This window comes from Euprymna scolopes, chromosome 36, assembly GCF_053919585.1.
Source record: "Euprymna scolopes isolate OS-2025 chromosome 36, ASM5391958v1, whole genome shotgun sequence".
In the NCBI taxonomy this organism is placed as follows: domain Eukaryota; kingdom Metazoa; phylum Mollusca; class Cephalopoda; order Sepiida; family Sepiolidae; genus Euprymna; species Euprymna scolopes.
Genome location: NC_136517.1, coordinates 85,346,388 through 85,361,542, shown reverse-complemented (window position 1 = coordinate 85,361,542; position 15,155 = coordinate 85,346,388). Strand labels below are relative to the sequence as shown.

Here is a 15,155-nt window from a genome sequence, read left to right as displayed (position 1 = left end):
ACATTAGCAGGCTACCCAGTGTTGCCCGGTCATAAAATACGCTTAAATATTATATTTTAATTCATGCAAATTTCGTATTTATTATTTTAGCCAATATATAGCAGTGATTTCAAAAGTTATAAAAAAAAAAAAGAAAAAAAAAAGACTTTTGTGCCATCAGCTAGAATCAAAACATCGCTCGCTAGCCATATACGTTAGCGTTAAGACCTAGATTCATACGCATACAAAGACTGTAAAAAATAACGTTTAAGCAATAACTTAATTAGTGCATGTAAAGAAAGAAAAAAAAAAAAAAATGGGTACATCAGACCAAAGTTTGTCTTTTTCTCAATTTTAACACTATAGCAGCTATTTTGCCGACTAATAACAAAATCGCTACAAGTCCAAATACCCTATATATCAAATTTTAACTCTGTAGACCAAATATTCAGAGAGGAGTTTGGTAGAGACTTTTTTGCACACATACACACTGACAATGTCACTTTCATATGTATATATTTCCGTGCGCTAGTACGGTTTCATCCTAAATTCTATGCATATATTTTTTTTTTTTTTTTTTAATTACATTTTCACCCCAAACAAGGCAAATTGCCACTTTGGTGTAGGGGGCTACTATCAGGGGCAACAACTACTGGGGTACTATGTAGGGATTTGGGCAGCAAGGTGTCGGTTCACGTTACACTTGAACTTCTGCACGTCAGTACTGTTGGGGAAGCAGGGACCTGGAATGGAATTCCAGAGTCTTGCGGTTCTGGGGAAGAAACTATTGGAGTAAAAAGATCTTTTACATCTAGGGACCTCTACAGTGTGGGGGTGGGATCTAGTAGCCTGTCGGGTTTGTCGAGGGTGCTCGCGTCGTGGGGGCACAAGTGATTGCAGTTCGTCAGAGCATTCACCACTAAAATACTTGTAGAAAAGGCAGAGGGATGCAACATTTCGTCGATGGGACAGAGGCTGAAGCTTAGATGCCAGTTCAGGGCCTATCAGGTTTGCGACTCTCTTTTGAACCTTGTCAAGGAGCGAGAGACTAGTAGCAGATGCACCAGCCCAGATGTGGCAGCAATACTCCATACATGGGCGAATGGTGGCCTTATAGAGGTACAGGATACTTTCGGGTGTTAGTAGTTTTCTAGCACAGTAGAGAGAGCCTACCTTTCTTGCAGCGGCCCTGGCAATGCCTTCAATGTAATTGTTCCAACTCATGTTTCCTGTGAACGTTAGGCCAAGGAGTTTGAAAGATGGACTCTCAGATAAAGAGTCGTTGGCCATTGCTATGGGTGGTAGAGAGGGTTTCTTGTAATTATTGAATGAAACTAGTTTAGTCTTGGCAGCATTGAACGCGACCAACCACTTTTGTCCCCATATATGCAGAAACCACGCATAAATAAAATTCAGCGTAAAATATTGAAATAAAACCAGTCATCTAATAAGAAACCATAAAAAATAATTCACATTCGTTTTCCAAACGAATATGAAAATTCATTAACCTTCATGTAGTCGTTCGCATATCCACGATTGAGTATATTAAAGAAGTTTGTTTTAATAATTGTTAAATACAAAAAGTTGGCTTGCAATACCAAATTGATAGAGCGAGACCCCCCCCCAAAAAAAAACTCAGCTTTATAGGTGTGCGAGTATATAATATATATATACTAACTGGCAGCCCGGCATTGCCCGGTCATACAATACATTTAAATATATTTAAATTTATGTAGATTGCATATGCATTATTATCGATCCTCTATTGATTATTATATATTATGAAGAATAATTTGCCTGGTGGACTAATTCGAACAAAAAAAAAAAATAAATAATGCCATTCATCGAATTCTGTTTGTGTTTGTTTACAACAACACATCAGCTGATATTTCTGCTTCAAGATGAATACCCTGGAAAAGTCACTCCTGATTAATGTTTAGTTTTAAAATATGCAAACGAAGAAACGATTTGTGACAATTTTAAATAGTACATCTTTTATCGTAAATTGAACTCATTAAGAAAAAAAATAAAATGGTGAGGTACACTCGGGCTTGAATAGGAACCCATTTTATTTGTAGTCGAATACTCTACCACTAAGCTATATCTTCAGATGGCGATAGTTCTGGTTTTTTTTTGGGTTTTTTTTTTAAAGAAATGATTTGCTGAGAATTCTCTCCCTTGGCCAGTGTAACGTAAAATATTTCCCTGTAAAAATTATTTATAAGACTATTTTTAGAATCAGATTTTTTCAATACTTATCGGATGAGTTTCTGTACAAAACATATCTAAGAACACTGCCAGACATATAAATAAGCTTTGTGTGAAATTTGCAAAAGATGGGCTCAGCCGTTTCGGAACCTATAAGGAAGGAACTCCCACACACACACAAAGTGACTTTTATATAAAAGTAAAGATATACGTATATATAAGTTATAGCATTTACCTACACTCAAAGTTTTTCTTTTGAGCATCAGTTATTTTATGCAAATACGTCACAAATATGTAGATAAAGCACAAGGTGCATTGCAAAACGGGCAGAAACTAAAAGACTATTTAGGAAGGCCAGTCAACAAAATTCAACACACCACAAACTCAATGCACAGACCTTCATCTGCAACATTTCCAACCCACAATATAGATCGAAAATAGGCTTAGTCAGCCACAGAAAACAGTGTTCAACCACCTCTATAGGCGCAACCACAGATATATACATATACAGTGTAGCCCAGATGTAAGAGACTTCTTTTCCAGTCCATACAACTCTTGCATCCAGGTTATACTGTACATTAACAGTCTCTAATTTGAGACCAGAGAAAATCTCTTGTATAAGTCGTTCTTATATTCGGGTCTCTTATATCCGGGTTGCTCTCTATGTTATAGCATTTACCTACACTTAAAAATTTCATTTCTATTGAGTATCAGTTGTTTCATGCAAATACATCACAAGTGGTTAAAACAAAATGGTATTTTAACTAATTTCCCAACACTAGTTAAATTTATTTTAACTTCTCCCGTGTGACCTATTTGTGTTAAAAAAAAAATAAAAAATATTTTATACATTTTTGAAGTCGTAAATATCTGTTCGGAACCACTTGTTTATATTACACACCTTACTTCCTGTGACGAAAGAAAATGTCTACTTTACTCAGAATTGATACTTCCGACAACCTACACTGCTTCTATCTCGCTAATTATTACGAGCACAAATAGATCACAAATAAGTAAAAAAAAAAAAAAAAAATGGTTTCGTTTAATTTCCCAAGTGTATTTAATTTAATTTAAACTAATTGACGTCCATAATTATTAATTATTACCCATTAGGAGATTGGGGGGGGGGGGTCGCAACACAGATCGAAAATATAATATCAATACTATTTACATTTTAATCCCTTTACTTAAAAAAAAAAAAAAAAAAAAAAAAAAAATTAAACGTCTACATGACCGTGGCAAATAATTTTTTTTAATTTGTAACTATTTTTACAGAAAAACCAGGAATTAAATAAATTCAAAAATAAAAATTTATTTGAGCGCTCACGAAAAATTAAAAAAATAGCGTTTGATAATTTCATAGAATTCTACACACTTAACAGAAAGAATTGTATAGCGTTTGTACAAAACCATTTTCTAAATTTCGTTCTGACAAAAAAAAACAAAAAAAACAAAAAAACTTTGCATTTAATTTAATGCAATTTTTAATTATGCAAAAGACGAGGAGGAAGAAGAGGAGGGGGGAAAGAATTATTTCATTTTATAATTTTTTAAAAATGTATTAACGAACCTATTTGATAATTGAATAAATTCTACTTCATGGACCAAAAATAGAAATTTTTTATTTACTAAAATTAATCCTAGTAAATCCAATATGGCCTCATGCTAATGTTATAATCATTTCGTTAATTTAATGTTTTAAGCTCCATTTATAAGAAAATTTTAATAAATCAGTTGGTAAAACTCAGACTGACGATCTCAAGGTTTCAGTTTCTGGTTATGGCATCCATTATACTTGTTTGGAATTTACTATTAATGCAATATTCTCCATTTTCTAAAACTCATGGTAGGTACTTGTCTGAGCTCCAGTCTATGCCCCCCCCCTTGCTAAACTTTCACGAAAAACACTTGCCTAGCTGAAACCACTATCAATATTTCCTCCACTCTTTATCTGTACCTAAACAGAAACGTAAATTCCATGAACAAAGCTTTTTTTCTTAGAACTGCATGCCTGTGAAACTCTTGTTTCCCTGCTCTCCAGGTTATGTTCAAGTCCAACTTAAACAAGTTCTTGATGATATGTCCCCCTAAGTAATCCAATTTATTAAATTTTCACTACTAACGATTACTACGATATTACCTCATTAATTTACTGGACACTCAATTGCCCTTATCCTCAAGTGGCCTCCGGGCCTTAATAAGTGGTGACTGACTCCTTTGTAAAAAAAAAAATAAAAAATCTGATATTTTGAAATAATACAAGTTACTTAACATTGCGTATAAAAAAATTGTGACTGACAAATAAAATCTATTTATACAGAATAATTATGTGGACAATGATTTTCATATTGGGTGAGAATAGTAGTCCAAATAGAAATTTGAAATCCTCATATCAAAAATTCCGAAACAATAAATGTTAATCTAAACTTGATTTTTTACTTTGGTATTATTGAAAAAAAAAAAAAAAAAAAAAAAAATATTGACAGATAGGACAAATTTTTTTTTTTGTTTTAACAAGAGAGATTTACTCCAACAGTTTTCCTTGAAATTTTCTTATTAATAACACTTTTCGATTTCCATTTTCTTTTGATATTCCATTTTGTTTTTCTTGGAATTTCTCTTCAAAGTTGTTATTCTTGTTGGCATTTAATGGCACTCGTAAATTCTTCCATTTTCGTCACTTAAAGAAACAGTTCCACTGGCTTGGTGTTCAAACGTGTCGATTGGTTAATTGAACCGTACACAACTAATGGAAAGAGGAATACTTTTATAGTTACAAAGAAAAATATGCCTAAAATAAAGGAAATTTGAGTCAACTAAACTTTTTTTTTAAGGATTAACTAATAAAATCAGAAATTAAGCTCCAATGTTTTTTCTTTTATAATCTTTATGTTAACAGATATATGTGTGTGTGTGGGGGGGGGAAGGGGCTTTAGTTCACATTTTTCTTTCGAGAACCTAAAATGAATAAAACATTTGGTGCTTGTTAAGATAGAGTCAACAGATCATTTTTTTTAAATATGTGGTTTAAAGCAAAACAGTACTTGTCATGTCGAAAATAGTAATATATACGAAAATTCGAGTAGAACATTATACTTAAAAAAAGTAATTTTTATGAAAAACTGGGGGGAAATTACATTTTCCCTTAGATATGAACACTTTGAAGATTGCAAATACAGGGGGCATACTTAATTCCCTTTTCACCACTTTTTTTTTAGGGAGTGGGATATTATACCTTTCTTTTTAAGGAGGTGGGGGTAACAGTATCTGTTCTGTTGTCAGGAGATCATCTTCCCAGGGATTATCCTCTCCATTTTTGGGGAATCGGTGGACAGTGTATTCTATTCCGTAGTCATATCACCCTTCCAACCATTAACTCCTTATTTTTTTCTTGAGGGATTTGGGGGGGGGCATGTAGTATTCATTCAGCACAATACCATCCTCCCAGTAATTACCTCCTCCTTTGAGCTAAATGCATTATGTTCACCATGATGTTATCTATTTTACTTCAAGTGAATTAATACGTTAACTTAATTTTCAGATTTCAATTTGCATTTTCCAGCAAGAAAAGAAAATTTTAAAAAATGTCAATGATTGTAGGTAATTTGCCAAAAGGGATGAGTTGCCTCCCCTTCTGTTGCACGAATTGGAGGGAATTCAATCTATAGATAATTTACGAAACAAATCTATGGGGAGGCTATACAATTCAAAAGCAGAAACACATTTAAAGACTTAGTTCTTATTTGGAATTCAACTTAAAAATACAGAAAAATCTTTATGATGTACGTACCCATCACGGAATGGAGAGGTCATATTCCAACAATTATGCAAATTGGTCACGTAGTTTTGTTTTTATAAAGAAACTCAAATTTTACATTTTTATTTTAGCAATGAAAAGGTTTATTTTGAATACAAACAAAATCTCAGTAGTCGAATTGAGTTGTAACCGTTTTTTATAAAATTTGATTTTCTTAGTTAAAAACAAAAATAAATTGATCAATTAACGTGATTTTTGGAATATGATATTTTCATTCCATGATGGGTATATACATCATAAAGATTTGTATTTTCTGTATTTTTTTTTCTAAGTGAAATTGTAAATTAGAATCAATCTTTTAGATATGTTCGTTTCAAGAGATCATTGCAATCAGTTCGCAATGCATCCAAATGATATAAAAACTAAAAGGAACATTTTCTTAAAGAATTATATTGTTAAAAAAAAAAAACAACATATGTATTTAGTCAAATTTTCAAGATTTAAACTCGTGAGATTTGACTTTTTCTTTTGAAAGATTTCAAATGTGATGGTCCAGTTTGTCATCACTTCGACAACTTCACATTTCTAATGAAGCTACATATATATAAGCGCTTTAATAATGTTTTATTACTTTTGGACACAATTTTGACTTTTCCTTCTGACAAGTCATGCTTACAGAAAATTCAAGATATACAACTTTTGGTTGTATAAGTGACAACGAAACAGTCTGTCAAGAACTAGACCCTTTTGAAAAAATGAATAAAGAGATGCTTACTGGAATTTAATTTTGTATTATTAATGTAACAGAAAAAAAAAAAAAAAAAAAGGCTTATAGTTAAAATTCGTTCCTAAATTTCAAATAAACTATTTAACTATTCCTCACCTGTCAAAGACAAATTGCTAATTTATCAAATAAAATTATTACCTAAAAAAATGCACTTAGCTTTAACATTTTACTGCAGTTTCAGGTTATCACCAATCATCAGAAGTATCTCCAACTGGGACTAATTGATTGATGCCAGTTGGAAATGCTTCTGATAAAACTGTGAAACTAAAATTGGCATTCAAGCACATCCCCCCACCTCGAGACATTTCATTGTTGCATTGCTTCCCCTGTTTTGTGGATGAGGATAGATAGTTTGGCATCCCTGACAAAACATCTTCCAACAGATATTATGGTACTTGTACAGTTTAATCAAGACATTAAAAATGAAAATATAAAAAAAAAGTTTAAATTGTACGTATCCGTTATGGAACAAAGTTCTCCGAAAAAAAAAAGGTCACTTAATTTCATCGAGTAGTTTTTGTTTTACAGCGAAAAACAATTTGTTATGATACAGAGCAAAAGGTTCGATTTTTAGAAAGAAAAGCTATTATTAAAGATGGGGAGGGAGTGTCGGCGCTTTAATTGGAGTTATCTCCCCGTGGCATGTTCTTAACTCCTAACAAAAAAGAAAAATTCCAAGATGTTTGCCTTCAACGTGCTGTTATAAAAACGTGTTTTTCCGCTGTAAAAAACAAAAACTACTTGATCAAATGAAGTGAAATTTTTTTCAGAGATCTTCAGTTCAAAACAGATGCGTACAATATTACCTTTTTTTCGATATTTTCATTTTTTAATGTCTTGATTAAATTGTACAAGTTCCGATATTATGTATCATTTTTTTTATGATTAACATTTTATATGAAAATAAGTAGAATAAGGTGAACAGTTCTTTTATTTAATAAAAATGTGTAATATTTATTTCTTCTGATTGTTAACTTTCTTAAAAGTAAAATATTTTACAGAAAAATATTCTTAGGCCAAACTAATTATAATAATACAAATACTACTACTAATAATAATAATGATGTGATAAATTTTTTCAGTTAAAACATCTGTTGAAAGATGTTTCGTCGGGGACGCCAAATCATCTATCACCATCTAGAAAACAGGGGAGGTAATGCAACAATGGAATGTCTCTGGCAATATGCAGAAATGCCCTAGAGAGCGAGAAAAAAATAAAAATAAAGGAAAAGTGATAGAAAGATAATTGTTTAAACCAAGGTTAGGTCTGACAATTCTTGGAGACAAGGGGGATAACTCTGGTATATATATGTATAACACATACATTGGAAGCAGAGATCGTTTCGATTTTTGAGATTGCTTGAATGGCAGGAATATTAATGGAATAATTTGGCACACACGACGGACAGAGGGGGAATAATTACATGTTTCTTGTTACTTTCTATTTGATCTGATAGGAAATGAGTCTAAAAGAATGAATTGCAAAACAAAATCAAATGTCCATAAATTTTCTTTTTAAAGATAAGAAAAATTGTTTTGTTATATTTTCTGAAATTTACTTTTATAAACACAAGAGAAACAGAAAATTAAGAAATTCTATGAAAATATAAAAGGGCAGCATAGCAAACTAGACATCCAAGTATATATATATATATATATATATGGAGAGATTTTTTTTACTTTTTGCTATTCTATAAAAACAGTTTCAAAGTCAGCCATCATATTTGATTTTGTAAATTAAAAGGAGGAGACAAGGAAAGGGAGGAGGAGAGAAAAAGTTTTTAATGATAGCAATCTATACTTTTGTATTTCACAAAATAAAAACTTAATATTAAAAAAAAAAGTTTTTCTTTTTTAAAATGGAGCATATAATGATAAAATACAAATGTTATTTTCATTATTTTTACCTGTTGGATGTGTTATTTGCTTCACGGAATCTTACAAAGCGAACATTTTTTTTTTTTACGATTCATTTCTGGCGGCATTCATCATTCAAATATGTTTTACCATTAACATCAAAGATTAAAAAAAAAACACTTTCAAAATATAGCGATTCCATATATGGTCAAAATTAATTGAATGATAAACGCTGCTAAAAAAAAAAAAAAATGAATTCATGCCTTCGGGAAGATTTCGTGAAATATGTATATCAGCTTAAAAAAAAAAGCAAAAAAAAAAAAAAAAAAAGCAAAGACGATGACAACGCTGTCTGTAATTTATCGTTATATTATAAGACAAATATTAGTCAGGGTCAAATTCAAATGAAGAGAATAAAATCTATATACACATACACACACAGGCATACATATATATACACACACAGAAAAGAGCAATAAAGATCTTTCAGAAATGTTTTGAAATGTAAATATTTAAATGAAGAATAGAACGGAAGAGTAAGCCACTATGAATGTCGAAATGATCTTTTGTAAAGCACACTATGAAACAAGAGATTATCTGGACTTTTTTTTTTATCCAAATCAAAATACAATTCTTTATGTTCTGTAAACAATTGTCATTTTGTTTTGTTTTTTTTTTTTTGCTCGAATTTCAAAATTAAAAAAATAAATAAAAGAAAAAAGGAGAATAAAAAAGAGGGGGTAAGAGAGGGGGGGCAAGAGAGGAGAGAGAGGGGGGGCAAGAGAGGAGAGAGAGAGGGGGGCAAGAGAGGAGAGAGAGAGGGGGGCAAGAGAGGAGAGAGAGAGGGGGGCAAGAGAGGAGAGAGAGGGGGGGGGGCAAGAGAGGAGAGAGAGAGAGGGGGGCAAGAGAGGAGAGAGAGAGAGGGGGGCAAGAGAGGAGAGAGAGAGAGGGGGGCAAGAGAGGAGAGAGAGAGAGGGGGGCAAGAGAGGAGAGAGAGAGAGGGGGGCAAGAGAGGAGAGAGAGAGAGAGGGGGGGGCAAGAGAGGAGAGAGAGAGAGGGGGGGCAAGAGAGGAGAGAGAGAGGGGGGGCAAGAGAGGAGAGAGAGAGAGGGGGGGCAAGAGAGGAGAGAGAGGGGGGGGCAAGAGAGGAGAGAGAGAGAGGGGGGCAAGAGAGGAGAGAGAGAGAGGGGGGCAAGAGAGGAGAGAGAGAGAGAGGGGGGCAAGAGAGGAGAGAGAGAGAGAGGGGGGCAAGAGAGAGGGGGGCAAGAGAGGAGAGAGAGAGAGGGGGGCAAGAGAGGAGAGAGAGAGAGGGGGGCAAGAGAGGAGAGAGAGAGAGGGGGGCAAGAGAGGAGAGAGAGAGAGGGGGGCAAGAGAGGAGAGAGAGAGAGGGGGGCAAGAGAGGAGAGAGAGAGAGGGGGGCAAGAGAGGAGAGAGAGAGAGAGGGGCAAGAGAGGAGAGAGAGAGGGGGGCAAGAGAGGAGAGAGAGAGAGAGGGGCAAGAGAGGAGAGAGGGGGGGGGCAAGAGAGGAGAGAGAGAGAGAGGGGCAAGAGAGGAGAGAGGGGGGGCAAGAGAGGAGAGGGGGGGCAAGAGAGGAGAGAGAGGGGGGTAAGAGAGGAGAGAGAGGGGGGGGTAAGAGAGGAGAGAGAGGGGGGGTAAGAGAGGAGAGGGGGGGTAAGAGAGGAGAGGGGGGGGTAAGAGAGGAGAGAGAGGGGGTAAGAGAGGAGAGAGAGGGGGTAAGAGAGGAGAAAAAAGAGAAAGGAGAGGGGAGAAAGGTAAAACCTAAGGTAAAAAAAATAAAATAAAAAAAAAATAAAAAAAACAGTTCATTCTTTTTGAAATCAGATTTTCAATCTCCCACCCAATACCCACCCCACCAGAATTTTTTTTCCCCCTAAAACCATATATATTATATTGTTCATTTATTTATCCCAACCCCCAAGTCAAAGATTAAACCTGCTACTGCCACCGATGAGCCCAGAGAAAGTAATGTACACATTAGTGTGAGAAAAAAAAAAAAACTTAAATTAAAAAAAAAAATAAATAAATAAATAAATAAAAAAATGAAAAAAAAAAAAAAACTTAAAAAAAAAAAATAAATAAATAAATAAAAAAATGAAAAAAAAAACCGTTTTTGGTAGAAAGTCTTGTCATTTTTTTTTTTAAACTAAAGAAAAAAAAAACTTTTAAACTTAATTAAAAATGTTTATTTTTGCGCTTTTATTTATTTATTTATTTTTTTTAGATTTTCTTTGAAATTTCCAAATAGTGTGGTTCCTTTGTAGAGTTGAAATCTGAGAAATATGAACAGCAACAGAAGTTTTTTTTTTTCAGGTTTTCTCAAAGTGGAACCCTTAAAATAAGGGAATAGTTTCTAAGCTGCTGCCATGGTAACAGCAGTGTTGACCCCTCTTTCTCTCTCGCCCACGGGGCTGCATAAGCCATATCTTCACGTATCATGGCACGACAGCGCCATAACAAACAATCAAAAGCTTGGAACATAAAACAAGTACCTTTCCATGAACACATACAGCAAGGACCCCTTTTTATTTGAGTCCCCTTGAAACACACAAATACACACCCATTGCACTCGCGTCCTTACAATGATGTCCATGGTGGGGGGGCCAGTATAGAACTTGATGCTCCTTATTTCCAGTAAAAAAGTTTAAAAAATAACAACTTATATCCCTTTCATCATTATACGGGTGTACTTCGGCCAGATTCATTCTCTGAAAAAAGGAAAAACAAAAAAAAAAAATGTAGGGGGGAAAAAAAAAAAACAAAGATAAAAAAGGCAAAAAATAAAATTGCTTTTAATTCATAACAAAAAAACAACAAACATGCTATTTGTATTATTCAGGCTCCTGTTTTCATCTTAAGTGTTATCCTTACAATGTTTAGGTCGATGTAAACTATGGTCTTGTTATTGATCTCAAGAATCTGCAGGGAATTTCAAACAAAACCTTTTATTTAATCCACAGGAGTAGCGTGGCGTAGTGGATAAAGTATGTGGTAAAATTGAGTTGTAAGTTACACTCTTCTGGAGGTTGAAGGTTCAATCCTCAGTACGAGCGACACTCAAAATAGAATAGCGAATTACTGAGAACTTTAATTGGAATTCATTATTGAGATGAGTATTATTTATTCATCGCAGACTTATCGTCATCTTTTTTAATTGTTGTTTCACGATGTGTCAGCCAACTATTCTTCTGACCCTTTACAGGTGATAATCGCGACGGGATAGGAACTCCGAATCTCCTAACCGCATCCTCAGCAATTACTGCCTTCCATATGACAACTATGGAAGGCAGTAATTGCTGAGGATACAGTTAGGAGATTCGGAGTTCCTATCTCGTCGCAGTTACCACCTGACGAAGGCCAGAGAAATAGTTAACCAAAATGTTGTGAAAGAATTAAAAAAGATGCTGATTATAGTCCGCAATAAAGTAAAAAAATATACAAATTACTCGTCTCAATAAACATTCCAATCAATTAAATAATATATACCATTCGGCACAAACTCGACCATGCAAGATCAGATAATAAATAAATGTGAATTTATAATATCAAAAAGTCCAACCTCGATCAACTTTGGGGCCTGTGGTGCAGTGGATAGAGACATTGAAACAGGGAATGGCTGAGGCCAGCCAAGGATTCAGCTACAGAGGACCGCCTTAACACAAGATGTGGTAAACTCACGTTGAGACTATTTAACTTAACTCCGGCTGAATGCTGTTACAGTTACCTCCCGATTGAATAAAGAATTCCGTTTGAAATTCTGTGCAAATTCCAGAGTTCGGCAAGATGCTAGTGTTGGGATCATTAATTGGAAAAAAAAAAAAAAAAAAAAAAAAAAAAAATCGGAATCGAAAAAATTTGTGCCTACTTTCCATTCTAAAAAAAAAAAAAAAAAAAAAAAAAAAAAAAATTCCTTTAATTATCTTTACTAATTGGTTTGTTTAAAACAAAATCTTCCACTGCTGTTAGTAATGATAAAATAATAATTACTTGATTTTAAATGACCAGTAAAAACATAACCCCCCCCACCCCCATGTGGTTTTACGTTCAAAAACATCTATGCACATTTAACATGAAATATTATGGTAATGGGAAACAAAGAAAACTTTAGTTAAATATTTAGAGATTTATAAAGAATTGGTAACTGTATCGGAATCAGGAATTTAGTACGGTATCAGTAATTGTATCGGAAAATATTGGAATCGTCTCATTACTACAAGACGCACATAAAAGGTCAGAGGTTACATTGGTTAAAAAGTGAGAATAACATGCAAGATGAAGACTAAACTTCCAATCCTCATCAAAAAAATTTCAAAACAAGATTTTTTTTTTTTTTTTTTACATGGGGGATCACCTCTTATCAAGGTCCAAACGCCACTCGGGGATAAGGATTATTGTGTGTACAATAATCAATGGAATAATATCGTAGTAATAGTTGGTATTGGAGATTTGATAAAGCGTCTTACTTAAGGGGGCGATTCATCAGGAATTTATTTATGTTGAACTTAAAGACATCCACGTTTTAGTCAGGTGGGAAACAGGCAAACGGAAGAGAATTCCACAGGCGTGCACTTCTCAGAAAGAAGCTTTGTTCATGGAATCTACGTTTTGATTTAGGCACAGATAAATAGTGGGGGAAATTACTGACAGTGATTTTAGCTAGACGGGTGTTTATCGTAAAAGATCGGCGAGGGGGGATCAGAGATTGGAGCTCGGACGAGCACTTACCATGGAAATAACGATAAAACAAAGACAGGCTCGCAACATCTCTTCTGTGGAAGAGAGGTTGCAGGGAAGAGAAAAGGGCATCCCCCACTAAACCACGAAGTCTATTTTGTACTTTGTCAAGGCAGGATACGCTGTTTTAGCAGCTCCAGTCCAGATGTGGCAGCAGTACTCCATCTTTGGACGTACTTGTCTTTTATACAGATAGAGAATTGCATCAGTAGTGAGATATCTTCTGGAGCGGTAGAAGGATCCCACCATTTTCCCAGCAGCCCGGGTAACAGACTTGATATAAGTGTTCCATTTCAGATCAAGAATAAAGGTCAAACCCAGAAGCTTGTCAAAACATGAAGCATCCTCAAGACAAGAGCCATTCATTTCAATTGCTACTAGATGAGGAACAGAGCGTTGATGTAAAGATAGGTACTTTGTTTTAGATGCATTAAAAGTAATCAGCCACCTCTTCCCTCACTGTACCACATGCTCGAGATCAGAGGAGAGGGAATCAGAGAGAGCTTTGTCATTTACGGCCTTTGATGTGTTGCCATAGATGGTCGTGTCATCAGCATAGATGTCAACAAATGATTTAAGTATGTTTTGGGAGATCATTGATGTAGATCAGGAAGAGAGTTGGGCCCAGGATGGACCCGTGGGGGACTCCAGCATTAATACTGTGGGCCTCTGATTGCTGCTCATCAACCACTATTCTTATAAGCCTATCAGAGAGAAATGATTTAATTGAGAAAACATTTCCAGTTATACCATAGCTGGAAATCTTGTGAAGTAAGCCCTTATCCAATACCTTATTGAAGGCTTTTGATATGTCAAGAGCAATTGCCCTAGAAAGGAAACCTTTGTCGAGAGATTAACTAATCGTAAGGGATATAACTGTTAGCACATCAGCTGTAGATCTAGCAGAACGGAAGCCATATTGCATGTCACTAAGGAGGTTATTTCTGCTGAGGTGGTTCACTACTTTATTATATAAATTAGGATTGTATTTTTTTGTGAACAGAAGAGGGGATGAATCCATCTATTGCAGGGGGGGGGGTCTCAAACATTTTTGCATGGGTGAGGAGGCACATTGCTCTTTTTTTTTTTTTGAGGCTACACATGTCAATAAAAAAGATTTTTTTTTTTTTTTTGATTTAACAAAAAAAAAAAAAAAAAAAAAAAAAAAGATCTATACATGTTTTATAGCATTTTATTCAGTAGTTTTGCTTTTTAGTAAAATCTGTTCTCGAAAACCTTTTTTTTCTGAACAACAGGCTGAGCATGCGTGGGTCCCATTCATGAGGGAAAATTTTACTTTCACCTGACTAAGGTTTGTGTGAAATTTCCAAAAAAATTCAAGGCATGGTTATTGAAAAAAGTGCGAAGAAATGAACGATTTTGGTCAATTTTATTCTAAAATGATTCTTATGGATGGGTGAGGAGAGTTATCCCAGAAAATCCATTCTGGCAAAAGTTTAATTTCACCATGCCTAATATTTGTGCAAAATTATTAAAAAAAAAAAAAAAAAAAAAAAAAATCATAGCATAGTTATTGAGAAAAGTGCAAACAAATGAATGGACAAACGATTTGGGGGCAATTTTACCTCTATAAATGGTCTATATGAGGGCAAACAGTTATCCAAGAAAATTCTTTCTGGCAAAAATTTACTTTCACCATGACTAATGTTTGTGCAAAATTAAAAAAAAAAAATCCAAGGTGTTATTGAGAAAAGTGCGAACAAACAGAAATGAATTAGATCCAATCCCTCCTTTGTCAAAGGATCCCCACTCCAAAACATACACCACACCATTTTTTAAAAAAAATTTTCTGGAT

The 15,155-nt window shown here is 34.5% G+C and overlaps 1 protein-coding gene across 7 annotated transcripts in view; it reads right to left on the bottom strand.

Annotated features, from left to right (window-relative positions):
- The window catches only part of LOC145260656 (WD repeat-containing protein 26-like), a 250,775-nt gene that overhangs the window by 126,535 nt on the left and 109,085 nt on the right, over positions 1–15,155 (bottom strand). The window contains exon 14 of one of the 7 annotated variants that reach the window (XR_013864346.1): positions 11,166–11,313. The exons of 5 other annotated variants lie outside the window; for them this stretch is intronic. Coding sequence is in view for 1 of the 2 variants with exons in the window: in XM_080119001.1 (XP_079975127.1) it covers positions 11,282–11,313 (32 nt within the window). In the remaining variant the exon portion in view is untranslated. Of the gene's footprint in view, positions 1–10,776; positions 11,314–15,155 lie in introns of those variants that run through there. One more of the 7 variants, XM_080119001.1, reaches the window with a different exon arrangement.